Consider the following 27,899-nt stretch of genomic DNA (forward strand, 5'->3'; position numbering starts at 1 on the left):
CCAATCAGAAAAATGGCAAAAGCCATGAACAGTCATTTCACCAAAAAGGATATACAGTCGGGAGGAAAATGCACACACACAATCAGATCAAAAATGTTCCACAGCATTAGCCATCAGGGAAATGCAAATTAAAACAATGAGGTATGTTTTTAAAAAATGAGATATGAGGGATCCCTGGGTGGCGCAGCGGTTTAGCGCCTGCCTTTGGCCCAGGGCGTGATCCTGGAGACCCGGGATCGAATCCCACGTCGGGCTCCTGGTGCATGGAGCCTGCTTCTCCCTCTGCCTGTGTCTCTGCCTCTCTCTCTCTCTCTCTGTGTGACTATCATAAATAAATAAATTAATTAATTCAAAAAAATAAAAAAATAAAAAAAATGAGATATGACTACACACCTATCGGAGTGGCCAAAATAACAAATGGTGACACCACCAGATGCTGGTGAGGATGGGAAGAAACTGGATCCTGCATGCATTGCTGGCGGGAATGTAGCATGCCACACTGAAAAACAGTCCATTTCTCACAAAACCCAGCAGTTGCACTCTTGTGCATTTACCTTAGAGAAACATGTTCACACAGAAACCTGTATGTGGATATTCTTAACAGTTTTATTCATAATAGCCCCCAAACTGGAAACACCTAGATGTCCTGCAGTAGGCGAATGGTAGGTGTGGAGACAGCACCCTTGGACGTTCCTGGGTATCCTGCCTTATGGGAGGACCCTTTCTGGTTCAGAGGATGACGCCATCCATCGAGACAGGAGGCTGGAATGGACAACTTTATACATCTCAGTTCCAAACAACCCTCCCTCTGATTCTTCCCATGAAGAAGCATCACCCCTTTGCCTTTTTGGTTTCCTTGACTCCTGTAGGGAACACAGAAGGAATGGCAGAGTAGGCACTTAATGAAGATTTCTTGAATAAATAGACAAAAAGCAAAAGAAGTGAAGCATTTTTCCTTAGAGGCTTCATGAAAATACAGTCCATTATAGGCTATTGTCATGATTTATAATGATAGATTTTCCTATAGCAAAAATGTATGTGCATGTGAATAGATAGATGGGAGGGAGGAAGGGAGGGAGGGGGAGATACCATTTCTAAGCCTTTCTCTTTGTTATGTCTCCTTCCGTGGCAGTAGATGTTTATTCAGATTTTTAAAATGTGCCTCCTGGATCTTCTTCCTAAAAAGAAGTCGGATGATGAATTATACCAGAGGATTCTTTCGAAACAAGAAAATGTAAGTCTTCAACCTATATTTCAAAGTTACTTAAAAATAGTTTATCGCAACATATAAAACATAGTAGTATAAGAAACTATTTTTGCTTTCATGTGTGAAAATTATTGCAATACATGCTTTTGAACAAATGTAACCGTAGAAATATGTGTACGTGTATAAAAATGACCATAGGTATTAATAATTTTGGAAAAATACTGAAAGCAAGGAAAAAGAGAAGAATGTTGATCATACCTGCTACTCACAGAGAACAAGTAACCGTTATCTTCTCCACAAGGTTGGATATTTTTACTTATTCATCTTTAAAGATTTATTAGAGAAAGCAAGAGAGAGTGTGGGGAGGGGCTGAATGAGAGGGAAAGAGAATCTCAAGCAGACTCCATGCTGAGCGCAGAGCCTGACTTGGGGCTCCATCCCAGGACCCTGAGATCATGACCTGAGCCAAAATCAAGAGTCAGACACCCACCCGACTGTGCCAACCAGGCACCCCTAGGTGGTTTTTTTTTCTTAAATATTTTACTTATTGATTTAAGAGAGAGAGAGAGAGAGAGAGAGCCCACAAGTAGGGGAGGGGCGTGGGGGCAGGCGGAGGGAGACCTCTGAAACCTCCCTGCTGAGCAGGGCGTCCAACATGGGGCTCGATCCCAGAACCCTGGGATCATGACCTGAGCCAAAATCAAGATTCAGATACCAACCAACCAAGCCACTTTGGCGCCCTAAGTTGGGTATTTCTAAATGCCTAATTGGTTTATTGGTTTTAATTATGCTACTGTACATCCTCCTCCTCCCGGGTCTTCTATACGGAGCTGACGTTGCTTTCTGTGCAGTGAAACAAGCCGGGTTTTGCCATCTGACTGGGAGAGGTTGATATCCTGGTCCTTCATTTCTCAAACGCTCAGCATCCCAGTTCCTCCTGCGCCAGGGGATCATGACTCCATCCTGCCGGACCGTGGGAGGGCCAAGAGAAATGTGCAAGAGGCGCGCAGCAGAGCGATGGTCAGACTGTGAATCGGGATCGCTGCGCACATCCTGAGAGCCACGGCCGTCATCTTCGTCATCTCCGTCATCAGCCTCCTCGCCAGCACCGCTGCCATCTTCGCCACCGCCATGAGATGTGGGGGTGGGGGGAGGGTGTTCGTCCCCCACTGCTCCGGGTCCCCTGCGGAAGAATGAATCCCCGCGCACAAGGCAGGAGGTGGTGCGCGGGCTCGGCCACCGTCCGCATCCTCGACCGCTGCCACCAGGGCCGCCTCCAGCAGGCAGTGCACACGGCGCGCTTCACACCTGCTTTTATTCCATCTTCACGGCAGCTCAGGGAGCGGCTGTCGTCGTTTCTGTTTACAGCTGAGGAAGCTGAGTCCCAGTGACTCCCCAACGAATAAACAAGGATGATGGTCCTGGTGGTTCTGCACCCACTGACGAGGCGGGGCCGCAGGGGCGGATCAGGGCTTCCTTAGAACGCTCGAGGAGGGGTGGCACGCTCGGAGGAGGGCGCGTCGCGGGCGGCGGGGCTCAGGGACTCCGTGCACAGGGTCCCGGGCCAGGCCGGCCACCCCGGAGGCGAGCCCTACGTCGCCCAGCGCACCCGGGCGGAGGCCGCGCGGCAGCCATGACCTCCCCAGGAGCGCTCCAGGTGGAAGAGGAAGAGGCGGGACAAGCTACGGGGACGCACTTCCTGCTGCCGAACCCACCAATCACGTCGCATCCCACCCTCCCTGGGGTGTAGGGAGTACTCCTTCCCCCACGGAAACCAGAGGAGTGGAGGAGAAGCATTCCGTCACCCCCATCCAGGTCATGGCATTTTCCAGGACTTCCTAAGAAATAAAGGACACCAATGCACCATGTTTTGTTTTGTTTTGTTTTGTTTTTTAAAGATTCTATTCATTCATTCATTCATTCATTCATTCATGAGACATACAGAGAGAAGGAGAGACATAGGCAGAGGGAGAAGCAGGCTCCTGGCAGGGAGACTGATGTTAATTTACCATGTTTAAAAGCATGTTTTGGTTTGTTTGGTTTGGTTTTGTTGTTTTTGTTTGTGTGTGTGTGTGTGTGTTTTGTTTTGCTTTGTTTTGTTTTGTTTTTTTTAGCAGGGAGGGAAAACTATAGAAGAATCTGGTACTCTTAAGACTCTATGTTTAAGGAGGAAAATACCTTTCTATCATCAAGCCTTAAGTAGGACCATGCCTAGATCAGTTAATCATGGTTAAGAAATATTTTGTGATAATGTGGTGAAAGATAAAAGGGTCTCTCTTCTAGAATTTAAGATATGTTGGATTTTTCCTTTGTTTATTTGCTTTTTTTTTTTTTTTCTTTCCCCTCTGTTTCCCCCAGGATTTGGCGGAATTAGAAAAGGGACTCCAGGGCAAACTGTCAAACACAGCAATGTTAGGAGCTGGTGATTCTGAATACATCACTCTGGCAGATGTGGAAAAGAAGGAGCGAGAATACTCTGAGCAGCTAATAGATAATGTACGTGATGGATTTTTCTCCTTTTTCCATATAAAAACCATGGTTTCTGGGACAGTTAAATTGGTGAGATTAAAGAGATGGCACCTGGAAGCATGTTTGAAATCCCTAACGTGTTCTACCCCAGAGCTCAGGATCCAGGGTTGGAAATTACTTAATAGAGAAAGTATAATCAAAGGGCCAAAATTTACGGAGGATTTTTTCTTTTTAAATGAATTCTCCTTTTTTAAATTTTAGATTGATTTTTTTTTTTGTCATTCAGAGCAAAGATTGTTCTCACCCTGTATGTCTAATCCATGGTAACCCCATGGATTAGAGCAGATGCTAGCTTCTAACTTCTCCAACCCCAGACATCATCACTCATAAAAGCCTACTTTAAATTTCAGAGAGGGTGGCTTTCCTCAAATATCCCTTTTTGCTTTTCAGTTCCACTACCCCCATTCCTATATTAGGTATGAAACAAAGAGGGTGTTTTGTTTTGTTTTGTTTTGTTTTTTGCATTTTGTTTTGTTTGTTTGGCACTCAAGCACTGGGCTGCACACTGGAAATTAAGAACTACCTTAGATCTGGCCCTGCTGGGGAGATGCATAGGCTAGCATAGTAGGGGGACCCACAAGTGAGCATAAAGACTTTATTTTTTTAAGATTTTATTAATTAATTTATTAATTTATTAATAATTTATCTCTCATTTATTAATGAGAGACACACAGAGAGAGAGAGAGAGAGGCAGAGACACAGGCAGAGGGAGAACCAGGCTCCATGCAGGTAGCCCGACGTGGGACTCGATCCCAGGTCTCCAGGATCAGGCCTTGGGCTGAAGGTGGCGCTAAACTGCTGAGCCACCCAGAATGCCCAGATGAGGACTTTATAGCTCACAAGTGTCATGATAGATGAAAACACTGGAAGGCAGAGGCACAGTGGTGAGAGGAGGAGTCTGTTTTATCCTAGGGTTAGGAAAGTCTTCATAGAATAAAGGATACATTGAAAGGCCTTTTGGGAGAAGTGTGGGTGGATGCTGGCCAGTGGGCAGGCAAAGGAGGGAGCCAGGGAGAACTAAGGATCAAGCAGAGCAAGATAAAACCAGAGATCTGGCCCGAGGATTTTCATCTCGTGCCAAGGAGATGGGAGTCACTGCAGGTTGGTAGCAGAGGGTGCCTGGATCCATTTCTGTTTTAGAAGGACCGCTCCAGCTACTCAGTGAAGGATATGTGTGTGCTCTCTGGCTAGGGCAGTAGGGAAATCTCATGAAGACAATTGCAGTAGGAGCAGAGAGGTAAGAAAGAGTGGGAGAGCTGATAGGGTAGCAGATAATGAGGTTGAGGAGAAGACGATGTTAAAGATTAGTTCTGTGGAAATAAGGATCCCAGAAGAAGAAGCAAGTTGGGAGGGGAGCTGGTGAATCCTAGCTTGACATCTTAAGATGGAGATGCCAGAGGATGGAGAGTCTCCACTAAGCTTGTGTCAAAGGACATAGGAAGCGAGGATGTTCATGGCGTGAGTGGCAGAGACAGGGTGCTCAGCCTGGATTCCTGGATCCACGGGCTCCCCAGAGCAGGAATATCTGTTGAAATATCTGTCTGTATATTTCAGGCAGATGATTCATAGTAAGCCCATGATTCTCTGACGTATGGTGACCTCCCATAGTGGAGATGCCCCAGCCTAGGGTGTGTGTAGAATGGATAGAGAAAGGAGCCTGGTGCCCAGTCTTGGATCCTGCCAGCATTTAAGGAGGAGTAGCCAAGGAGAACTGAGACAAGAAGGGAGAATATGGACTTTGAGGGATCTGGATGAAATCATGTCACAGACTCCAAGGGAATCAAGAGTTTTTAAGAACAGAGTGGGTGTCCTGGCTCTCTGGGGCTGGAGTAGAAGTGGCAATGCCAGCTGGAATCGGACTCTGTTTGGAGGTGTGCAGGGTGCCACAGGTGATAGTCACATTTTCTTAGTGCAGTCTGGAAGGAGGTCATCTGGTGGGAAAGCAAGAGGGAGGCCGGAGGTTTAATGGATGGGCTGTTGCCCACCAGGACACATAGCAAGTCCTGAGGGCATGAGGTGCACACCGGCATGGGCTTCCTCTCAGCCATGTGCAGCCCCTGTGTGGTGGCTGGTCAGAATGACTCAATGTTTCAGAGTGCGTTTGTCTCCACCTTTTGCCAGTGCAACAAGGTCAGGGTGGGCTTCTGGTGCCGCTAAGACCCGAGCCCTTCTATGCCCTGTGCAGCAAGAGGTGGCCAGATGAATTCAGAGTTGGAGAGGCGGAGCCATGGTGGAGAAAACCACAGCTGGGAGAGTTCAGTGAGCCTGCACCACCTCTGCCCCTGCCTCCCAGCCCTGTGACCTTTCACCAGTGACCTAACTTTCTCAGCCTGTTGCTGCAGCCGCCAATACACATTTTACCCGGACATAAAACGCGTGAGCCTGGCCCCTACCTGCATGCCGCAAGGGGAGGTTGTCACGACCACTGGTATCCTCGTTCTCAGTGCTCTGGGAGGCTGGATGAGCCCCAACGTTCCAAGCCACTCAGTGATTTCCACGTCTCCTCCTGATAAGATGAGGGGGGAGAAAAAAGATTTTAAAGCAGATTGTTTTCATGGTCAGCATTGTCTCTGCCATATTGCTCTTTTGTACTTTTAGGGCAATAACTAAAATTTAAACAGCCATTTGTGCTTTTATTTCCAGAACATGTTTAATCCCTCTTAGAGATATGGAGCCTCCAGGAGCACACTGTCGAATTTCACGCACTCCCCAGGCAGCAATCCTGGCCTGTTTAAGGGTCTTTAAGCTGTTTACTCTGGGTGATCTCATTGTGCTTGACTTCTTTATCAGCAGAGCACTGGTGTTTGCTGAAAAGCCACCTCGAAGCTGACTGGCACCTACAATATGCCAAGGAGGAACCTCTCTGTAGAACTCGATTATTGCCAAGATAAACTCGCTCCGAATTGCAGAAGTATTTAGAACCTCAGTGTGTGATAAGGAATGAATTGTAATTCTCAAGAATGAACCACCTAGCTTTATGGCTTTCTTAAATATGTTTTCTGCACCTACCTCTTGCTTTTCATTCTCATTTCACAGATGGAAGCTTTCTGGAAACAGATGGAAAACATCCAGCACTTTCTTATGGACCAATTTAAGTGTTCCAGCTCCAAAGCCCGACAGCTCATGATGACGCTCACGGAAAGAATGATTATAGCCGAAGGGTTATTGCGTGATTCTCAGGATTTGCAGGCTCTGGTATGCTGGAGGGGGTGGGGAGAGAATCTGAAGATACTCACACTAGAGATGTGGAATCCATAAGCTTGATATGCCATAGACATCCAGTCGAACTTGATGGGGATATAGAGCCCCGAGATGGAGACATAGAGGCCAGAGATGAGGATATAGAGCCCGGAGAAAGGTAGTGAAGCAAGCCAAACAGCAGGCCATCTATCTGTCTGTCCATCTATCCATTCACCCATGTATCCATCTGTCTTTCTATGCATCCATTTATCCATCTGTCCATCCATCTTTCCATCCATCTGTACAGCCATCCATCCATTCCTTAAGTGGGGATGCTGGCCAGCTTTGTGTTGTGACAGCATAGAGCACTGGCTCCGAGTCCTGAATGCACACTTAAATTATCTGGAAGCTTTAAAACGTACCGATGCTAGAGTCCCAGATGGGACCCCACCCCAGAGATTCTGACTAATAAGTCTGGATTTTTTGGAGCTCCCAGTGACCACAATGAGTAGTCATAGTTGACACCCACTTATGTGGATGGAGCTTCATTTGCTCTCCTGATGGCTCCATGAATCACCTGAGGAGCTCTCAGAAATTGCCTGTGCCCAGACCTTATGCCCAGAGATCCAATCTCACTGATCTAAAGTGAAGCCCTGGTATTGCTGGTTTTAAAGCTCCCCAAACATTTCTGATATATTGTTGGAGATGCAACCCACTGATACAGAGGAATCCACAAATCTGACTTGGAACCTAGGCTCAGCCACTTGAAGATGTGTAATCTTGAACCAGTTAACCTCCCAGAGCTTTAGTTACTCTCTTTATAAAAGAGTGGTCCAAGGAATTTCTGCAGACAGGGCCTGGGGAAGTGCTCTGTGACCCATTGCCCTAGTCACCACGGGGTTTCTCAGCAGTGCTTTTGGCCTTGACCTGCCTTGTACAAGGCCCAGGGCTCACTATGAACCCATTTCCCCTTCTGACCTTGGAAACTCATGAAACTCCATTTCAGAGTTTCTGAAACTCTGCACCCACCTGGGTTATACCCAGCTCATAGACCTGCAGTGGCTGCCCTGCGTTTGGCTCAGAGCCTTGGTGGCTTAGATCCAGGGAGCAGTTCGTGCTGCTTCTCCACAACCACTGTGGTCTGTGGAGCAGTGGCATCAGTAGCCCCCAAGAGTTTGTTAGAAATGCAGAACCTTCCTACCAGAATCAGGATATGCATTTTAACAAACTCCCTGGGTGCAACAGCTGTTTGTGAACTTGATGTTTGCTCATTGTGTAAACATACAATCTCCTTTTTCTCCTTGGCACTGCTAGAAGGTAGGCAGGGCAGAGATTTTATTCCTGATGAGCAGAGTGAGAGACAACTAAGTGACTCACCTAGAATTCATGTGCTGTCTAATAACACCGCTGGCCCCAGATTCGCCGTCCAAACCCTGTGAATGGGATTTTAATTTGATAAGGCTGCTGATATTAATGCTTATCAAAAGAGAAAGATTTTTTCCCTTTTTCTTTCTTTTTAATTATTATTCTGACAGCAGGATATTGATGCAGAAAAAAAAATGTATCCTTAGCTGACTTCATTCCAAGTATTAGCCAGTAACTTCCAAATAGAATGAAGGGAAGGAATTATCCAGGTTATCATTATGCCCTTCTCTTAACCAACATTTGATGAGTACCTACTTATGGGCCACGTTCTGTTATAGAAACAGTATTACAGACTCGAGCCAGAGACCTGAGTTCAAACCTACAGTCTTGCTGCTTATTAGCTGGATGACCTTGAGCAGGTTACTTAACCTCTGTGCCTCAGTTTCATCATCTAAGTGGGGATCAAAATAGCACCTGCTCTGAGAATATTAGAGAATGGACAATATGTAAGGCCTTTGGAAGAGATCCTGGCACATGGGAAGCAATCAGTGTGTTAGTGACTAGACTTCTGTGGGCCATGTGTCCAGGCAATCAGACATTAACAAATCATCACGGTGATACAGGCAAAGCGCTGTAATCTGTGATTGTATAGAAGAAGGATGCTGTGCCTGCATCCTAGGTACCCATATATTTTTTTTTCCATATCTAGTAACATGTTGCTGATAAACTCCAGAAGGCTGTAAGTTTTGGGTCAGTGTCTGAGCATTCTGGCCTGGGCCGTTGGACCCATAATGTTCACATGGCATCACTGAATATCAAACTGACAAGGTTCTGGAAAGGGCCCCAGAGGCTGTGAGAATCATTCTCCTGGGATGTTTGACAAAAAGCCATCCCAAGAGCGATGCCAGGGGCTTGTAGATAATTATGACAGGAGCTTGCATTCATGAGTGATGACTATGTTCTGGCTGCTATTTTAAGTGCTTTATGCATTTTAACTTAATTTTCACAGCAACTCTGTAAGTTTGATGTCCGAGGAGGACACCATACCCAAAGTCTGCAGCTCTGACAGTGGAGCCAGGTTCTAGCCCAGGCGCTGCTGAGGACCTTCTGCACTCTCAGAGCAAGGGGGCCTCACCTCCCATCTGGTATCCCTCTGCCTATGCTCACCTCTTTCCACTCCTGTCTGCCTTTGAATGTAAATCTGGAGGTTGTGCGGTCACTCCTGAGCCAGGAACGCCTCCCTATGCTACCTGAGAGGTGGGGACAGCGGGCGGTTTGGGAGAGCTTCTCGCCAGTGAGGCCTGGTCTGGGTCCCTTGTGAGCAGACTTTCCCCGAGGTTGCAGGGCCCCCCAGCGCTTATCCTCTTGCACCCCCTAGTGGTTGTGAGCCTGCTGACCATGGTCGGGTGTCTAACTGAAGAAAATTCAAAGCCTTGGTCCTTGGGCTGGTCATGTGGCCTTCCGGAACAAACCTCAGCATTCTTGTCTGTAACTGGGGGGTCCTGATCCTTGCCCTGCTCACACGTTGTTGGAACACAACCAGTGCAGCTCAGCAAACAGTGAGGCCCAGGCTGGGCAGAGGGTGACCCACCTGGGATGGTCCCTCGTGATTAGCTCCTTAAAGACAGAAGCACATGGGGCCCGCTGGGGGTGAGGACGAGCAGGGAAGGCACTGCACCCCACAGCCCAGCAGGACAAGGATGAGTAGGACTTAGCAGGCAGAGGAACAAGAGGAACAGGAGAATGCTCCAGGTGGAGGACTCCGAGTGTGCGAGGGCCCAGCAGAGCTGAGAGCCAGGCATGCTGGGTGGCCCTGAGCACGAAGATGTGTGGACAAGGCTGGGGCAAAGCCAGGCCGGGTCCTCAGGGCCTTGAGTGTCATGCCCTAGGGTTCAGACTTGGTTTGAAGGCAGTGACTGGAGGGTTTGTGCTGTTAGGACGGCCATGTGTCTGCCTCTGAGAGAGGCCCCTGTCTGCCATGTGGGGGCAGGGGGAAGGCTGGGACAGCAGGGCAGGAGTGAGCAGGGCCTGCACCCCTATGACTGGGCCCGGCAGAAGGGAAAAGGGGGCTCTGAAGATGCAGGATTACAGGCGTAGAGGATGAGAAGGGGGCTAGGGGACGAGAAGGAGGCTGAGGCTGGCTTTGGCCCTCTACTGGTGCCGGGCCCAGCTGGGAGTGGCATCTTTCCTCTGGGACGAGGGGCCTCCTGGACACAGCAGTGCTCCCCTTATTCCATGTTCCTCACACTCATTCTGCAGGACGAGCAGCTGCCCTCTGAGGCTTCCGGACCCACAGGGCCCTGTCTGTCTCTGGTCAACATTTCCTGCCCCAGGGAGGTGTCTTTTCCAGGAGTCTTGTCCTAAGTGTTGATGCCTTGGTGGGGCAGGGAGGGAGCATGTTCTAAAGTCTGACCTCCAGGGAACCACTCATAAAATCAGTCTCACCTTGGAAAATCTTTTCAAACCCTGTGTCCCAGGCTTTCTGAGGCTCAAAAGCCAAGAGCTCCTGTAACTTTTGTTGTTGTTTGCCTTTCTCTTCCAAGGCTGTGGAGGCCAAAGGCCCCAGCGGCTGGGGAGGGATGACTGTAGAACAGTGGCTTTCCCTCCTTGGCCACGTGCTGGTACTGAATCCCTTCCTGGAAGATCAGGCCCCTGAGGAGTGCTCACTGTGTACTAAGTTCTTTATATCCGTTATCCTGTGTCAGGCTCGCCCCCTCCCCACAAGGGGCAATTTTGTCTGTAACCAAGGGGCAGAGCCTGTTGGTCTGCACTCTGCTCGCAGGGAGTCGGGGTACCAGGAGGGAGCCTGCTGCCCTGGGCAGATCCTTGCTGCTGGGCGCTGACCCAAGGTGTTTCCCTTCCCAGGACGCCCTGGAGAGAACAATGGGGCGGGCGCACATGGCCAAAATGATCGAGTCACTGAAGCTGCAAATCCAGGAGGAGACCAAATGCCGGCTGGCTGCCCTGTCCCGCAGCCTGGAGCTGCTGACCGTGGAGGGGAAGCTCTCCGGGCGGCAGAAGGAGGAGCTGCTCACCCAGCAGCACAAGGCCTTCTGGGGGGAGGCAGAGCGCTTCGGCAGGGGTGAGTGAGCTGGGGCCCGATCTGGGGTGAATAGCCCTCTTGTGCTGGGGGTGGGGGACCCTGGGGACAGTCAGAGACATGGAGCAGTACATGGGAAACAAGCTCCGGCTGCTGTGACCCCCCTCTGCCCTTGGGGACCATGTCACTTAGCTTCTCCAAGCTTTGCTTGCTTCCCCATAAGGCTGTCCCTAGGCTGGGGGATGGCCCACTGGATTTAGCTGTCAGTGATCTGGGCTGATGGAGGCCCCAGTGTCCTGCAGCAAAAGCACCTGAACTCTGCAGAGGACGGAAGGGCCGAAATGCCCAGATAAGACACATATCACTCGGCTGCAGCGCATGGCCCTACCCAAGTCACAGGGGCCTGCTTAGCAGCAAATACACAATGACTGACCATATGGGGCAGGAGAGGGAACCCCATGTGGGTATTTTCCATACCCCAGCTCCTGGGGCGGACCCTGAGAGGTGGGTAGCTCAATGTTCAAGACTCTGAGGGCATCTGAGACTTAGTCCAGGTCACATCATTAGAAAGAAGAAACCCACATCTTTCAACTGCAGGGCAGGTGCCACTTCTGCCACCAGCACTGGCTGCCCCGGGCCCTTGGGAGGAGAGCTCATTGGGGGTCCCCGTGTTGGTCCGAGGCCGCATGTTTGCCTGGGGCCATGAGTGGAGGCACAGAGGTGGGGAGCAGGAGTCCCCTCCAGGTCTCCGAACATCTGCAGGGCACGGAGTCTGTGTGCTTCAGTTTCCCCAGTGGCTCCTGATGCCCACACGGGTGTGGACACTGTAGGACCAGGGAGTCTCCAGGTGTCTTGTCAGCTCGGGCCACCGTATGAAGATAGCACAGACCGGGGGGCTTACACAACAGGCTTCTCTTTTCTCCCAGTTCTGAAGGCAGTAAAGTCCAAGATCAGAGCACCAAGCCGATTCGGTTCCTGGCAGGAAACCTGCTTTCAGACAGCCACCTTCTCTGTGTGTGTGTACTCACGTGGCAGAGAATGAGCTTTCTTACACCTCTTCCTCTTCTTATAAGGCACCAGCCTTATGGGATGAGGATCCCAGCCTCACAAATTCATTTAGCTTCCAAATGTAGTCCTGCGGGGGTTAGAGCTTTAGTGTTTCAGTTTGGGCAGACGGGGTCCAATCCACAGCACCAGGTGTTTGTTGCAGCCAGTGGCCTGGTGCTGCGTCTGCAGTGGCTCACGGCCCCTCCACCAGACCTGCCCGCTGCCTTTCAGAGATGGGGTCAGAGGGCAGGCACTCGGAGCCAGGACCTCAGGACTCCAGTCAGGCCATTCCAGGAGGCCCTTGTCACTTGGCGTCACGGCTTCTGTGACCGGTGGGAGCCTGCTGTTGGCTGGCACTCCGGCCCATGTAGAACCTGAGCACATCTTACCTGGGGGTCATCACACCAGGGCCTGGGCTTTACCAGTGGGAAGGGGCCCCCACAGCAGACAGAGGTGGGGACAGGATGCCCAGGCAGCCCCCACCGATCAGGGATCAGGCTCTGTTGAACTTGGACAAGACAGAGGAAGCAAGGAGACAGTCAGGGGGTGGAGGGAGGACTCAGGTCTCGATGGATACCTGGTCATACTCTTTTCTTTTGGTTTTGATTTTTTTTTTAAGATTTTATTTATTAGAGAGTGGGGGGGGGGAGGAGAGCAGGAGCGGGGGAGGGGGTGGAGAGAGAGAGAAGCAGACTCCCCACTGAGCAGGGAGCCTGATGTGGGCTCCATCCCAGGACCCTGAGACCATGACCTGAGCCGAAGGCAGACACTTAACTGACTGAGCCCCCCAGGTGCCTCCTGGTCACACTCTTTTCTTTGGTGCCAGGGGCTAAACAGATTCTCAGACAAAACCCAAGGAAGTGTGCTTGTGCTACAAATATGGAATGCACGTGTGTGTGTGTGTGTGTTTGTGTGTGTGTGTGTGTGTGTGTGAAGTGCTGAAACAAACATCTCCAGACCTGCAGACCCCTGGCAGTCTGGCCCTCATCGACTTCTCCAGCCTCTCACTCAACATTTCCCCCCAAACCCGGGGGACAAGGCTCTGGCTAACTTCTTGGTCTCCTCTCCCAGAAGCCTTCTCTGGGGTCCCACACTGCCCATGACCCCTCATCCTTCTCATCCCACCAGCCCGTCCCTCATCTGGCGTGGCATTGACTCTCCTTTCCCCTTCTCTTGAATTCCCTGGACCAGGAGCAGACCGGGAGCAAGGCTGGGTCCTGCTCACAGCCAGGCCCCAGTGCCCAGTGCTGACCTGGGCACACTGCTGGCCTGGTGACGCAGGTGGGGGTGAGGGGTGGGTTTAGACCCCAGCCTTTCTCCTCGCCTCCACCCTTGCCACCAGGCAGAGGGCATTGCCTTGGGCTCCCCTCCTTCCTGCAGACCAGGCTCCTCTGTCCTGTCCCACCACCCGTCCCTCCCTGTGTCACCACACCTCCCTCATTTTTCCCCCTAAAAGTGCCTCTTCTTTATCTCCTGGTCAGGTTGGCCGGCTGCCCTAGATGAAGCCCCTTTTGGTGTCCTGAGTCCTGGGCTCGAGGGGCAGTGGGGGCCCCTTCAGGTAATGTGTGGCTGTGGGCTCCTGACGCTGGCTTTCTGGAAGCACACGTGCCTGTAAGATAAAGCCATGTTTCTCATCCTTAGTGTAGGCAGGAGCCGGTGAAGGTCAGGGGAGTCATCTGTGACGTGCTGTGACTCACTTTAATTTCAGAGTTCGTCCAGCGAGGCAAGGACCTGGTGAAGGCATCACTGGCTCACCAAGCAGAGGAGATGGCAAGGCTCACGCTGGCCCAGGAAGAGGAACAGAGGAGCTTCCTGGCCGAGGCACAGCCGACCACTGACCCGGGCACATTCCTCCAGGTGACCCAGCTCCCGACTTACCCCCATGTCCATGGCTGCTCTGTGCCAGGAGCAGCCACACAGGCTGAGTGCTGTGGCTTAGTCCTCGTCACTGTGCAGGGAAAGCCAGAGGCTTTGGCACCTGCCAGACTTGAGGTCAACTGCTCACCTCCATGTGTCAGTGCAGTGACCTTAGCTGGTCCAGGGGAAGGGAGGGCCGGGCATGGGAGGCTCAGTGGGCAGGACCAGGGAGGCAAAGGAGCCAGAATATGCCTTTGTCTTGACCTGGAAGGGGGACAAGGAGACAAGAGGTCACCCTCCTTGAGGCCAAAGAAATGAGTTGGTGCCAGCACAGGCTGGAATGGCCAGGCTTACGGTTCTCAGAGAGAGAGAGAACCCTGCCTTTGCCCCCATATTTCCCTGCTAACGACGGGGCAGGGGGCCTGCTTGTCTGTCCTGCACATGGTCAAGCATTTGGGCACTGGGGCCCTCTGGAAGCATGTTGGAATGTGGACTTTGCTGCTAAGGAGCTGGGTGACCTCAGGTGCATTGCTCACAGCACACCCCACCCCACCCCAGGCCTCACCCCACCCCTGACCAGGCCTTTCTTCATCTGCACAATGGGAATATAGGAACCTAACTTATGGGTTGTGAGGCTTCAGGGAGACTCAGCACAGGCCGGGCACACGCTGATGCCCAGGAGACTTGGACAAAGGAAGAACGGTTGAGCAGATGCATGCAAGAATGGACGAATGAGCGAATGAATAAATAAATGAACAAAGGGATGATGAATGAGTGATGAGTGAATGACCCAGCACCCTTCCTCTAGCCCTACAGTTCCCTCTCAGCATATCTCTCCCTCTACCTCCCCCTGGGGGCAAAGGATCCTTACTGCCTGGTCTCTGCTGCTGTGGCTTCTTGAACCCCAGCTGCATGGGCTCCCCATCTTCCCTCCAGGGAACCTTCCTTGTTGATAAAGCCTCTACTTACAGGGAGAGTCCCCCCGCCCCGTGCATGCTCCCTAAGAAGAGTCCGTCCCTCTGTCCTGTGACCCGCCATGCCTCTGGGTCTGCTCCATCTCCCCTCCACTCCCTAGGCTCCTCAGGGCAGGGTGCAGCCACATGGTCAGAGTGGCCTGGCTGGTTCACCGACCGCACTGACTCACTAGGTGGTGACCTCCCCTGGGTGGTCTCTGGGACCTGGGCGGTGGTCCCCAGCAATTCAGTCACTGAATGATGTCTGGGTGGCTTGTGGCCAGGAGGTCAGGTGTGCAGTTTGCAGCCACATGATATCCCTGTGTCTCAGTTTCTTCATATATAAATCAGGGACAGACATCCTTCAGATCTGAGAGCGGCCCTTTGGCGGAATTCTTCTAGTGAAAAATGGGCATATTTGCACGAGATTCAGTTCCTGTTTTAACTCACAGGCTTTTCATGCGGTCCTAGAGAGGCAGAGGTTGGTCCGGAGTCACCTGGAGGAGGAGAACAGTATCAGAACCACCCAGGCCATGGCTGTGCTTTGCCAGGTATGTGGCCTCCTAGTGGGACCTGCAGAGAACCTCAGGATCTGCGTGTGTGTGGGTATCTCACCTCAGGGCTGGGACCCCAAAGATGCAGGTCCAGGTCTGACCCTGGCCCTCTAGCTGGGCAGCCGGCAAGCCACACGCCCTCCGTGTCACACACCAGGGTCCTGCCTGAAGCATCTTCCATTTTTGGGGTGCTCAGGCCTCCAAATGTCCCCAGAGGCCAAGGCTTTTGGAAGTGAGTTCACCCAGGATGGATCTGTAGGAGTCAGCAGGGCAGTGATGAGGAGGGAGTGCTGGCCCTGAAATAGGGAGGCCTGGATCTGAGTGCCAGCATCACCGCTTTCTCCCTGGGCAAACCTTGTTCAAGTCCAGAACGGGGAGGAAAACTCCACGCTGGCCTTGAGGACTGGCTTGGAGAGAATAGAGGAGACCACCCGTGCCCCCCAGAGTGACAGGGCTCTCCCAGGAAGTGACAATAACCGAGATATAGAGCCTTTGCCTCTGGTGGCACCCAGAGCTGCTGCGAAGCAGAAATGCAGACATCTCCATGCGAGGGAAGCTGACATGTGCCGTTGTGATGGGCAGCAGGTGCAGAGTCTACCCCAGACTCCGAGGACCTAAGGGTCAGTGTCCTAGCTCTGCCCCTTCCTCGCTGTGCAGCATCCAGATTGTACTGGACCTCAGTTTCCCTATCTGTGAAATGGAGACAATGATGGGCCTTCCCATTTTAACATCCCTGTTTCTGGGTACAGAGGAGAGGCGTGAGGGATGTCCTGGGGTTAAGACCAGGTCAGAGACAGCTGTCAGCAGGAAGTGATGCCTGAGCCAAGCTTTGAAGGGGGAGATGAGCCCTGCGGACAAGGAGCCGGGGGGATTCCCAGGCCCAGAAAAACATGTGAAGGAGGGAAGTGCAAACCCTCAGTGCTGTAGCCACTGTACTGGTTAAATGCTATCTGTATCAGTCAGCTCACCTGCTGTAACAAAGCGTCCTAGACAGGGGGCTTAAACAGAGACATTTATCATCTCTTGCTGTTCTGGAGACCAGAAGCCTAAGGCCGGGATGCGGCAGGGTTGGGTTCTCCTGAGGATCCACCCTCTTCCTGGCTTGCAGATGTCCACCTCCTCACTGTCTTCACTTGGCCTTTCCCATGGGCTCATGGAGAGAAAGAGCTCTGGGATCTTCCTCTTATTAGGACACCAGCCCTATCAGCTACAGGCTCCACCATATGACCTCACTTGCCCCCAGCCATCTCCATGAAGGCCCCATCCCCAAATACTGTCATATTGGGGCTAAAGACTTCAGAATTTAAATTTGGAGGCACAATTCCGTTCATAGCAGTACCCCTCAAGATGTCCCCTGGAACCTCAGAATGTGACCTTACTTGGAAGTCAGGTCTTTAAAGATGAAATTGGTTAAAGTGAGGTCATACTGAATTAGGAGAGGCCCTAAGTCCAATGACTGACATCTGCATAAGAAGACCAGAGACTGGGGATGCAAGAGTGGCTCAATGGTTGAGCGTCTGCCATCGGCTCAGGTAGTGATCCCAGGTCCTGGGATCAAGTCCCACATCAGTCTCCCTGCAGGGAGCCTGTTTCTCCCTCTGCCTGTGTCTCTGCCTCTCTCCCTGTGTCTCTCATGAATAAATACGTTTTTTTTTTTAAATCTTAAAAAAAAAAAAAAAAGAAAAGAAAATACTAGAGACTGCTTAGTGTGGGCTGTGTGGCAGAGCAGTGACATCCTGGTTCTGAAGTCAGACGTCTGGGTTCCAATCCCAGCCAGGCCATTTACCAGTTAAGGGCTCAGGAATGGCTTAGCTGACTTGGGCTTCAGTGTCCCCATCTGAGCATTCTGATGCACCGCCGAGTTTGAGAACCACTGTCTTGGAGGGCATGGGGAGGTCAAGTGAGCTCATACTCATGGGGCAGATGCTCTGGTTGCCCTGCCCCATGACCCTTGAGCCCTCCAGAGCCCACCTCCAGCAGTCCACTGTTCTCCTCTGCAAAGTAAGGCTGAAACAGCCCATCAGGTATTGTCACGAGAGGAATGAGTGGTGCATGTGAAAGTGCCAGGCCAGTCTCATTGGGTGGCAGTAAATACATCAGTTTTAGTAAAGGATTGTGGTGACGCTGAAGTGACTACAGCCTCGTCCCTCCTGTGATGTCCTTAGGATGTTTTGCATTTGGATTCCTGTGCCTGGGTCTAGTTGCCGGGCCTGTGAGAGCTTGGGCCACAAGGGAAAGACCCTGTTTTCTCTAACATGAAGAGAGGCTGTCAGGTGTGAATGAGGAGTGACACCTGCTGGAGTGTGTATCTTAGGAGGAGAGGCTCGGAAATGCACTGCGTGAGATGGTGTGAGGGGTGAGGTGAAGGTGTGCTTGTGATTCTGTGCACCTGCATAGGTGCTTCTGAAGCAGAGAACCAAAGGCTGGTGCCCGCTCGTCTCCCAGAATCAGTCCAGAGGCATTTCCTTAGATTTATTTTACTGTTTCATGTAGAACCCTTTGGTTCCAGATGACTTTGGTTTCTTTTATGTCTTTCAACTATGGAAATCATTGCCTTTGGTTATTGGGGACTGTTTTACGGGTATGAACAGCAGGAGGTGGTCGAAATCCTCTCGTGTAGGAGAAGGGAGGTGATTGGAAAGCTGGTGGTGCCATGCCTGGCTAGGCGACCTCGGACAAGCCTTAACTTCTCTGAGCTACGATGGAGCCCAAGAACCTTCTTGACCATCATGGCAGCGTGTGGAGTGCGGGAGATCAGGGCTGGCACCCAGGGCCCAGCACACAGTAGGTGCTCACTAAATCCCTCCCTGGTGGCCCTGCTGCTGAGCACATTGCCCCAAAGGTCCTGAGCCCCGGGGGTGACGAGCACAGCTCTGGACATCTGACCTCCTCACTGACTAGCTGGAGGCTGGGAGGAGTCCATTCGTTCATTCTTTCATTCAATAATTTTTGCTCTCCTTTGTGCAACCTATGGTCAGCCCCTGACCAAACAGATAAAGCACTGAGCAGGGTGTGAGAAGTGTGGGGCCGGGGTCTCTTTTCATGGTTGACACCTCATCTCCTTTGTTAAAATGGAGATACTAAGCCTTCCTCGTGGGGCTGTCCAGAGGCATACCTGCGTTCACACGTGCGAAGCAGCTAGAGTTGCGTCAGGCACCTGGTGAGCATTCAGAATACACCGTCACGATCACTGTCACCATCACCCCCTGTCTGGCAGGGTGTATATGCGGAGAAATGCACTCAAGATAACTCGTCTCGCAGCCTGGCTGGCTCTTTCACAGAGCCAGGCACCTAGAGCTGTCATCCCCCCTCTTTGGGTGGGAGACCGATCACGGTGTTGTGGGCATGGAGCCTGTGAGAGAAGTTTGATGGCCATCTAAGGGTTCTCAGGCTGCAGAGAAAAGTGCATTTTTCTAAATTTGTGCCATCTCTTGGCCTTTAAACAAACAGTAAATTCTCAGCATGTTGGGACAGATGCCGCTACATCACACATCTCAGTGCTTCGTAGGGAGATTCCTGAAATGAGCACAGAGCCATCCTGGTGATGGTGGATGCACAACTGAGTCACCCCATTGTGTCCAGGGTACCACATAGGCCCACTGGCTTGTGCGGACCTCACTCTGGCCTACCCATGCTGTGTCTGCCGAAGGGCCCATAGCAGAGTGCAGAGGGGTAGCAGCCCACCCAGCCTGAACCTTCTCGGCTCCCAACTCTCACAGTGAATTGGGACTGAAACAGAAGTGAAACTGGCCTCAGAGATCACAGCACTAATAATTATCAGTGCCCAGGAAGTGTTGGGGAGTAATCCTGGACACCCTCCCTCCTGACACCAAGTATAAGCTTGAGGGTCCCCAAGATGACCCTCAGGTCCTTTAATTCTCCAGAAGGACTCACCCTGAAAGCGCTGTGGGTTCCAGCACAAGCCATACAGATGACAGTTAGAATGAGGGGCGGAGGGGCAGCCCGCGTGGCTCAGCGGTTTAGCGCCGCCTTCAGCCCAGGGCGTGATCCTGGAGACCTGGGATCGAGTCCCATGTTGCGCTCCCTGCATGGAGCCTGCTTCTCCCTCTGCCTGTGTCTCTGCCTCTCTCTCTCTCTCTCTCTCTCTCTCTCTCTCTCTCTGTTTCTCATGAATTAAAAAAAAAAAAAATCTTAAAAAGAATGAGGGGTGGAGCCCAGGGCTCCACGATATTTCCTGGGGCTCAGCCTCAGAGACCGGGCTGACTTCCAGGATCCCTGACCTCAAGCCCCGGCCCCACTGGAGGATGAGCCGACACCACATGGCCAGCTCTTTGTCTTAAAGCTTCTGAGTGGCTTTGAACGTCATGCCTTAGTGAGCATCAGAAGTTCAAAGTCCAGGTCTTGTGATTATACTCTCGCGAGTACCTGAGGGCTTGTTTCATGTCTGTTGCTTGTGTGGGCCTCTGCTAATGTTGTCTTGTCTCCTGGTGAGCCTGTTTACTCTTTATTATATGCCTTATTCCAAATTTTTATGTTTACTTGTGAAAGTGTGTTCAGACAGACAGTCATGTCCTTCAAAGAGGATTTTCCTTCGCTTCTGGCAGATGACTTGGGGCTCTGGGGCCCAGGGTGACCTTCATTCAAGGTCAGGACCTGAAACATCGCAGGCCCTCTGGGTTGTAGCTGTTTGAACCAGTTTGAAGAGTCCGTCTCCTTCTACTACATTGCAGTGCAGCTTTCTGGCTTCCGGCGCTATGCGCGGAATGGCTTAGCAGGCCTCAGCCCCGGGGAGCCATGAGCTCCATCTTCGGTCTCTTTGGCACTAGTAGCCATCAGACGTCCCATCAGCTGTTCAGCCACCACCTCTGGATTGGCCCACTCCCAGGAGCTGGGCATGCATCCCTGACTGCCTTCTCCCTGACCTCAGCCCGAGCTACCTTGCTGGCTCACTTGGGATTTTCATGATCACGTAATAAGCATTTTTTCCAGCTTTGTTTATCATTTGTCCTCAGAGGGAGAGTTGGCCCAGATGACCTGATTGGCTATTATCCTTAGGCTCTCTAAATCTTTGAAAAGGACGTGGGTCATGTATGCCCCTGTCATGATTGCTTATTCTGAACAAAGTCCAGCTTGGCCATGAGCTTCTTAAAGCAGGACACTCACTGGTTTAATTAACATTGACTTGAATTAAATTTCACTTCTGTTCATTAAGCACAGCAAGCATGACCTAGGTGCACCATGTCAGGTGCTGTAAATATGTTTATTTTTCTATCAAAACCCCAACTATCCATGTAGCATACTGGTTATGAGTATGAGTTCAGTAATCTGATGGCCAGGACCCACCTTCCACAAATCCTGTGCCGTTACTTATCTGATCTGTGCCTTAGTTTCCTTATCAGTGAAATGATAGTAGTTATAATAGAGCATCATCATTGGACTACTCTAAGGATCGAATGAGATTATACAGGAAAGGTGTTTGTGGCACCCTCTCATATATGGTAAGAATCCATAATTATTACCAATTAAACCATCATTGCCAGCTATTTGCCAGATGCTGTGTGAGGCCCTGCAGATGGTTGGGTAGTAAGATAAGACTTTGTTGTAAAGAAACCTGTTCTCATCCTTGAGGACAAAGACATAGCCAATGACCACGAAGGGTGGTGAGTGCTGGGGGGGTAAGGATGGGCACCTCAGTGGACACTAAGGACTTCACAGATAGCCCCCACCAATGCCAAGACTTACGGCACTGAAAGGAATCCAAGCAGAATCCATGAAGGGAAAAGACATGTAGGGCAAAGTCCAGGAGAAACCAAGAGCAAGCTTCCAGAGTCCTCTCGCAGTGGGGCTGTGTGTAATCCCACCCCTGCAATGAGTGCAACAACTTGTGTGAAGTGGAAAACTCCCCTGAGCTTAGGAGTCCAAGGATTTTGCTGGGAGTCAGTCCCATGGGCACGCCTTGCCTGGCATGCACCAAGGTTTCAGACTCCTAGAAGGAAGCCGGGTATTTAGTCTAAACTATACTGTGTGCAATCAAACCCCACAGCCAGGTCTTCCCAGAAGAGGAGACCCTGACTTGAGTTTTGAAACATGTGTGGGGAGTTCCTAGACAGAAAAGGGAGAATGGACATTCTACATCATGTCTGTGAGTCATGCATTGGGACTGAACGGACTGAACCTGAGGGCTTGGTCCAGGAGGATGTAAGATGGGTACAGATCTGAGTATTGTGTAGCCTCCGCTCTCAGCAAGCTGTGGTTCAGGGGAGAGGTGACAAATAAATTGTAGTTTCAGTGACCTGGTGTGGCTGACCAAAGAGCTGTGGGAACCCAGGGTCAGATACCCATGTTGGTCTGAGCCTCCTGAGGAAGGCTTCACAGAAAAGGGTTTATTTTGCAGGGGTGTTGAAGGATGAATAGAAGTTCACTCCAGGTATGAAAGTGTCTGAATTTGGGATGAGGGAGAGTGGCTTGAAAAAGCCTCTGTGTAAAGAAACATGCAATAAGACACCATTTATGTGGCTAACACAGTCACCAAAGGGCACATTTGTGGATATAATATACAGTGAAAGTATAGAAGTCTAAGCTCAAAGAGACATGCCAAGTTCATGGTGATGGCCGTCTCTGAGGATGCTGAGAGGGAGCAGAAGAGAACTGTAGGAAGAGCGTAAGGAATTCCAGTATCACCTGTCAATTTTAGTGTTTTTAATCTAAAAAGAGGATCTGAGTGGTAGAATCACAAGCATTTATTTTTTAAAAGATTTTATTTATTTATTTATTCATGAGAGACAGAGAGAGAAGCAGAGACATAGACAGAGGGAGAAGCAGGCTCCATGCAGGAAGCCCGATGTGGCACTCGATCTTGGGACTTCGGGATCATGCCCTGAGCCAAAGGCAGATGCTCAACCACTGAGCTACCCAGGCATCCCTAATATATTACTGTATGTGGGTTTTTTGTTTTCCTCAATTTAAAAAAGTACATATTCAGGAAGACTGGAGTGGGTGAGGTCGGCTGAAGGGAACAGAACAGTGGAAACTGAGGCAGGACCTCCCAGCAGCCCTGCCAGGTAACCTTGAGAGTCAGGGGAAGAGAGGCCTTCCAGGTTCTCCCAGCTGAAAATACAGTAAGATCTGTGCTTTAAAAAAAAAAAAAAAAAGATCTGTGCTTTATGCAGATAACTGGCCTAAGCTTGGAGGGTTGAGGGAGGCAGAGAGCGCAGGGGTGATGAAAATAATCTGGAGGGAGGTTTTGAGGGGTCACCAGAGATTAAGAGCTTGTGGGTCAGAGGGCAGGACAGGGTGGCAGGGAAAGGACCAGAAGGCAGTGGGTGTTTTCCATATGTGTGTGGGATATGTGTGTATGCGTGTGTGTGTGTGTGTGTGTGTGTGTGTGTGTGTGTGACTGGAGAGCTCCCTTCACTGGGTTTCCTCTGTGGTTTGTGGAAAGCCCACAGCCCTGGCCCAGATGAGAACATGACTTATAGCTCCATCACGTGCTCTCGTCCTCAGGAGCTGTACTGCAGCACCATGGAAACGTTCCAGAAATTTGTGGAGGTCCTGTTCCTTCAGACGCTCCCAGGTGTGACCGGCCTCTCCCGGGCAGAGTGTGAGTACTTGAGGCAGGAGGTCCAGGAGAACACAGCCCAGCAGCTGGGGAAGTCGGATCGCTTCCGCAAACAGCAGTGGAAACTCTTCCAAGATCTCCTGGAGCAAGACAGGCAGGTGGGCATTTTGGAAAGCCAGGTCTGAGGTCTACCTCTGTTTACATTTAGGAAGAACATAGAGAGATCTCATTCAGGGAGCATCCCCTAGTGCCGGCGCTAGGCATCTTACCGACCCAGTGCCTGCCGGCCATTCCCAGCCAGGGTGGGCAGGAGAAGAGAGCAGAGGGTGGGAAGTTGCTAGATAATGCATACAACTGGTCCGTCCAGAAAGAGCAGCAGTGCCTGTTCTTTAGAATGACAGAAGGTAGCTCCTAGGGGGGTGGACTTGGTGGGGGGCTGAGCTGCACACCTGGAACTCCTACTTTCCAGTGAGAGTCTGTTGCATTATGAAAACCAGGTCTACATGTGGTAGATGGGGCAGTGGCCCCAAAGCTGTCCACATCCTAATCCCCTGAACCTATGAATCATCACCTAACATGGCAGAAGAGACCTTGCTGAAGTGATTATATTAAGAACATGGAAATGGAGGGGTTGTCCTGAAGGATCCAGGTGGCCCCAGTGCAGTCACAGGGTCCTTCTGAAAGGGAAGGGGGAGAGTCAGGGTCAGAGAAGGAACAGTGATGACCTGAGCAGTGGATAGCATGATGTGGCCACGAGCCGAGGCATGCAGGTGCCTCAGGAAGCAGGAGAGGGGCAGGGTGCAGATTCCCCCCTGGGGCCTCCAAAGGGATCATAACTCTGTCAGCACCTGATTTTAGCTGATAAGACCCATTTCGGACTTCTGACCTCCAGAATTGTAAGATAATGAATTTGTGTGGCTGTAAGCCACAGAATTTGTAGTAATGTGTTATGGCAGCAATAGGAAACTATATACATTAATTTTGTTTAATACAAATAATTTATATTTAATATTACATTGATTTTATTTTTTAAAAAAAATGAAATATGTCAAATAAAGAAGGCATTTCCAAATGGGCCAGGCACTGGAACACTTGCATTTCCTTTCTCTCTTGCCTTCTTGCACACTGTAGGCTGTAACACTAATGTGTCAATATCCCAGTATCTAGCAGTGACCAGGTGACAGAGTCCTGGCCTATGAGACAAAGTGTGGCCCCAGTAAAGAGCTTCCCTTCTAATACAAAAGCCAAGTGCGGCTAGGAGAAATCCCCTGCTTTGGCACTCCCTGTTCTTCCTGCCCAGAGCATGTGCAGGAGGCCTGGGGCACACCAGCCTTCTCTTGACTTACAGGCAGGTTGCAGGAGAATGGAGGCAGATGTCCTCAGGATGGTGGAGCAGAGAGTGAACACCACTGTCCCAGCCCTGGTTTGCCCTGTTATAAGAATCAGCTTGTCTCTTTACCATGGGTGTCCTATTAGTTACAGAAGAGTACTTGGCTGATGCATGGAAGAGAGGTTTTCCAAATCAACTACCTGGAGCTATCCAGTGTACCAAGTAAGGAAAGCAGGGTGTCGTGCAAGCATGTGTCCACTCAGAGCCACAGGGCAGCACAGGGCCTAGCTTCCTGTAAAGTCTCCTTTATATTTAGTTCACTCCTCCGTCAGCTGCATCTTGTACTGATGAGAGATGGTTTCCTCTCATCAGTAACTGTCTCTTGCACTTGGCTCTAAGTTCCCGCAGGACAACATTTCTGCTTTTTTATTTCTCTATCCCCCCGCCCTTATTCAAAGTCTAGGGCCTGGGACACAGCGTGGCCTCAGGAAAACTTGACTGCATTACCAACAAGGATAGTGCAGCTTTGGAAATTATCACAGGGTCACCTTACTATTATTCCAGGGGATGTAAATGAAGCTGAATCCATCGGATTCACACCAGTGCTGGGCCCAGACCATTTAATTTACGATCTCTGGGGAGGGAGGAGGACAGGCTGGCCACATGAGTCTAATTGTTCGTCTGGTGAAAGCTCCCCAAATGGGAGGAAAGGCCTCTGAGAGGCAGCTGTAGCGCAGATGGGTCCCTAACCTTGGAAGCTGGATATGTGGGTTGAAGCCAGTGCAGCGCCACCAACAGCTGGGTGACCTCATCTGGTTAGCGGACGCCCCACAGCTCTGGGGTTTTGCACAACTTGATAAATGTCTCAGGATCTCTGCTTCTGAGTGAAAAGTAGGGATCAAAATACCCAACAGGGTTGCTGTGAGATAATACAAGATAAGACCTTTCACACAGTGTTGTCTCCTTAGGTAATAATTATTGACATCAAAAAAAAAAAATCCAGAACTTCATTTCTGATAAATATTAGGCCAACACCCATGATGCATCTGAAACCCTCTGGTTACGAGTCTTGAGTTATTTTAAGCAAATATTAGACAAAGCATAGGTTCCGCTTTTTATGTCCCATTTATTTACTTTCTATATACATGCATATGAATTTTCCGTGGCTTTTGTGGAAGGGTTTCAAGAGGAGTTTTGCATGCAAGAAGCAAGCAGGGTGGTTAATGACCTTATCAGCTGATTAAGTAAGTATGACTCAAGGCTGTTTTCTCAACGCATATATGTCATAATTAATTTACTGATTGATTGTTTAATTGCCTTAAATTACCATAAGATATTTAGAGGTCCATGTCGCACTCCCGCTTACCATATTTTTTCCTTGATGATAAAAATGAGTGATGAGCTTTCTATAATTCAAATGAATATTTAGTCATAAGAGGAAAGCACCAACAAAACTGTTCGTGGAAAATGAAACACACACCCAGACTTTGAAATGCATTTTCCACATGGTCTTCTACCCAAAGGCCCTTGATAATTTCATGTCCTATTACTCATGGAAGTGGTTAAATATTATGGAATCTGTTGACTGCCCAGTTGGAACAGGTTGTAGAATGGTAGTTCTCAAAACGTGATCTGTTCTAATGTTGCTTTCTAGGTTTTACCCCAGTCCACTGCGTTAGGTCTGCCCACAGATGTCCCCATCCTAATTCTCCCCATCCTAATAGCTCTGAATATGGGACCTCACATGGCACAAGGGACTTTGCAAACGTGATTCGGTTCAGGATCTTGAGACAGGGAGAGTCTCCTGGACTACTCAGGTGGACCCAATGTAATTACCGGGGTTCTTATAAATAGTGAAAGAGGTGGTGCAGGAGAGTCAGCATGATGTGGTTGGTGTGAGAAAGTCTTGGGTCTCGTGGCTGCAATGCAGCCTGTGGCTGAGGTCTCATCCGGAGACTCAGCTGGAAGAGAATCACTTCCAAGCTCACTTACGTGGTTCTTGGCAAGATTCTGTCCCTCAGGTTTTGGACTGAGGCTGACAACTGCCTTGTTTATGTGTGCAGCACAGAATGTGTTCCAGACTCTGTCCTCTGCCTGTGCACTCCCTGGATATGATGAGTAGGCATGGATGTGTCGTGTGCCCAAAACAACTGCCGGTCTTCCTGCCCAACCTGCTCCATCCACACTCTTCCTCCATCTTCCCATCAACTGGGCCAAAATCCTTGGAGTTATCTTGACTCGTCTTTCTTTCACCCCTGACATCTAACTGACAGGAGGTCGCACAGGCTCTGCCTTCTGTCTGGTCCAGAATGGAGCCACTCCATCATGTCTGTTCTTGCACCTGGTCACAGCTGCCCCACCTCTCAGCAGGTCACCATGACAACCAGCCCCCTGGGCTCCCGGAATCCGCCTCCCCCCCCACTATGGTCTGTTCTCAACTCCCAGCCAGAGAGACACTTTAAAAACCTACCACATGACACTAACTTTTAAGATGTGCATTTAAAAAAATATTTTAACAGCCTAGATGCTGAGATGCATAATAATTTAATTGGCAGTGATTTGTCTCCCTTAGTGATACTTAAAATAATTGTGTATCTTATAATTTCCAGCACATCAGGTTTGCTAAAAGACACTGCCATGTCGTGTCACTTCTTTGCTCCCAACTCCCAGTGGCTTCTCTTTTCATGCATCGTAAAGCCAGCATCCTCATTGTGCCCTATGAGCATTCCGCTTCAGGGCCTGGGCTTCCCTCTAACCTCGTCCTTCTCTCCCCAGCTCGTTCCACTCCAGCCATGCTGGCTGCCTTGCGTTCTCCAGCTCACTGGCTGTGCTCCTGCCTTGCTCTTTGTTCCCACGGTACCCTCACACGAGGCCACCCTCACAATGAGGCCTGCCCTGACTGTGCTTTCTAAAATGGCAGTGCCCCCTCCCTCAGCACTACAACATTTGCCTGAGGTGTTGGGCTTTAGAACCTACTCACCTGTAAGCCCACCCCATTTATGGGAGAACACTTCGAGACTCTTAGCATGTTCCAGGCATCCCTGACTGCTAGTTCCTTCCCCCTTTCTCTCCATGGTAATTCTGCACTTGAAACAAACAGTAAACTTGTCCAAAGCCACAAAATTACCAGGTAGCAGTGACCAGGGTCAGCACTCTAGCCCACCAAAGCAACTTGTCGCTCTTAAGCATTCATGAACCAGCATTTGATAGCTTTGGAGCAGTTGGTGGGACACCTGCAGGCACCATGTAGTCCGATGCCTTGGTCCCCTCAGCTATGTTTGAGTCTGATGCTGGTTTTACCTACATTCTGAAGTGCCC

At 50.4% G+C, this 27,899-nt stretch overlaps 1 protein-coding gene and 1 long non-coding RNA gene across 3 annotated transcripts in view; one reads left to right on the forward strand and one right to left on the reverse strand.

Annotated features, from left to right (window-relative positions):
* Nucleotides 1-27,899, forward strand: part of EVC (EvC ciliary complex subunit 1) — a 69,116-nt gene that overhangs the window by 18,201 nt on the left and 23,016 nt on the right. For both annotated transcript variants that reach the window (XM_072806499.1, XM_072806507.1), the window contains exons 6-12: nucleotides 1,136-1,234; nucleotides 3,566-3,703; nucleotides 6,773-6,931; nucleotides 11,147-11,363; nucleotides 14,077-14,225; nucleotides 15,631-15,729; nucleotides 23,197-23,409. In XM_072806499.1, coding sequence (XP_072662600.1) covers nucleotides 1,136-1,234; nucleotides 3,566-3,703; nucleotides 6,773-6,931; nucleotides 11,147-11,363; nucleotides 14,077-14,225; nucleotides 15,631-15,729; nucleotides 23,197-23,409 — 1,074 coding nt within the window. The remainder of the gene's footprint in view (nucleotides 1-1,135; nucleotides 1,235-3,565; nucleotides 3,704-6,772; nucleotides 6,932-11,146; nucleotides 11,364-14,076; nucleotides 14,226-15,630; nucleotides 15,730-23,196; nucleotides 23,410-27,899) is intronic.
* Nucleotides 587-2,859, reverse strand: LOC140621463 (uncharacterized). The gene is made up of 3 exons (XR_012021176.1): nucleotides 1,927-2,859; nucleotides 1,090-1,178; nucleotides 587-863 (listed from the first exon to the last, which is right to left on the reverse strand). It is a non-coding gene; the product is annotated as an uncharacterized lncRNA (long non-coding RNA).

Source organism: Canis lupus, chromosome 2, assembly GCF_048164855.1.
Source record: "Canis lupus baileyi chromosome 2, mCanLup2.hap1, whole genome shotgun sequence".
Classification (NCBI taxonomy): Eukaryota; Metazoa; Chordata; class Mammalia; order Carnivora; family Canidae; genus Canis; species Canis lupus.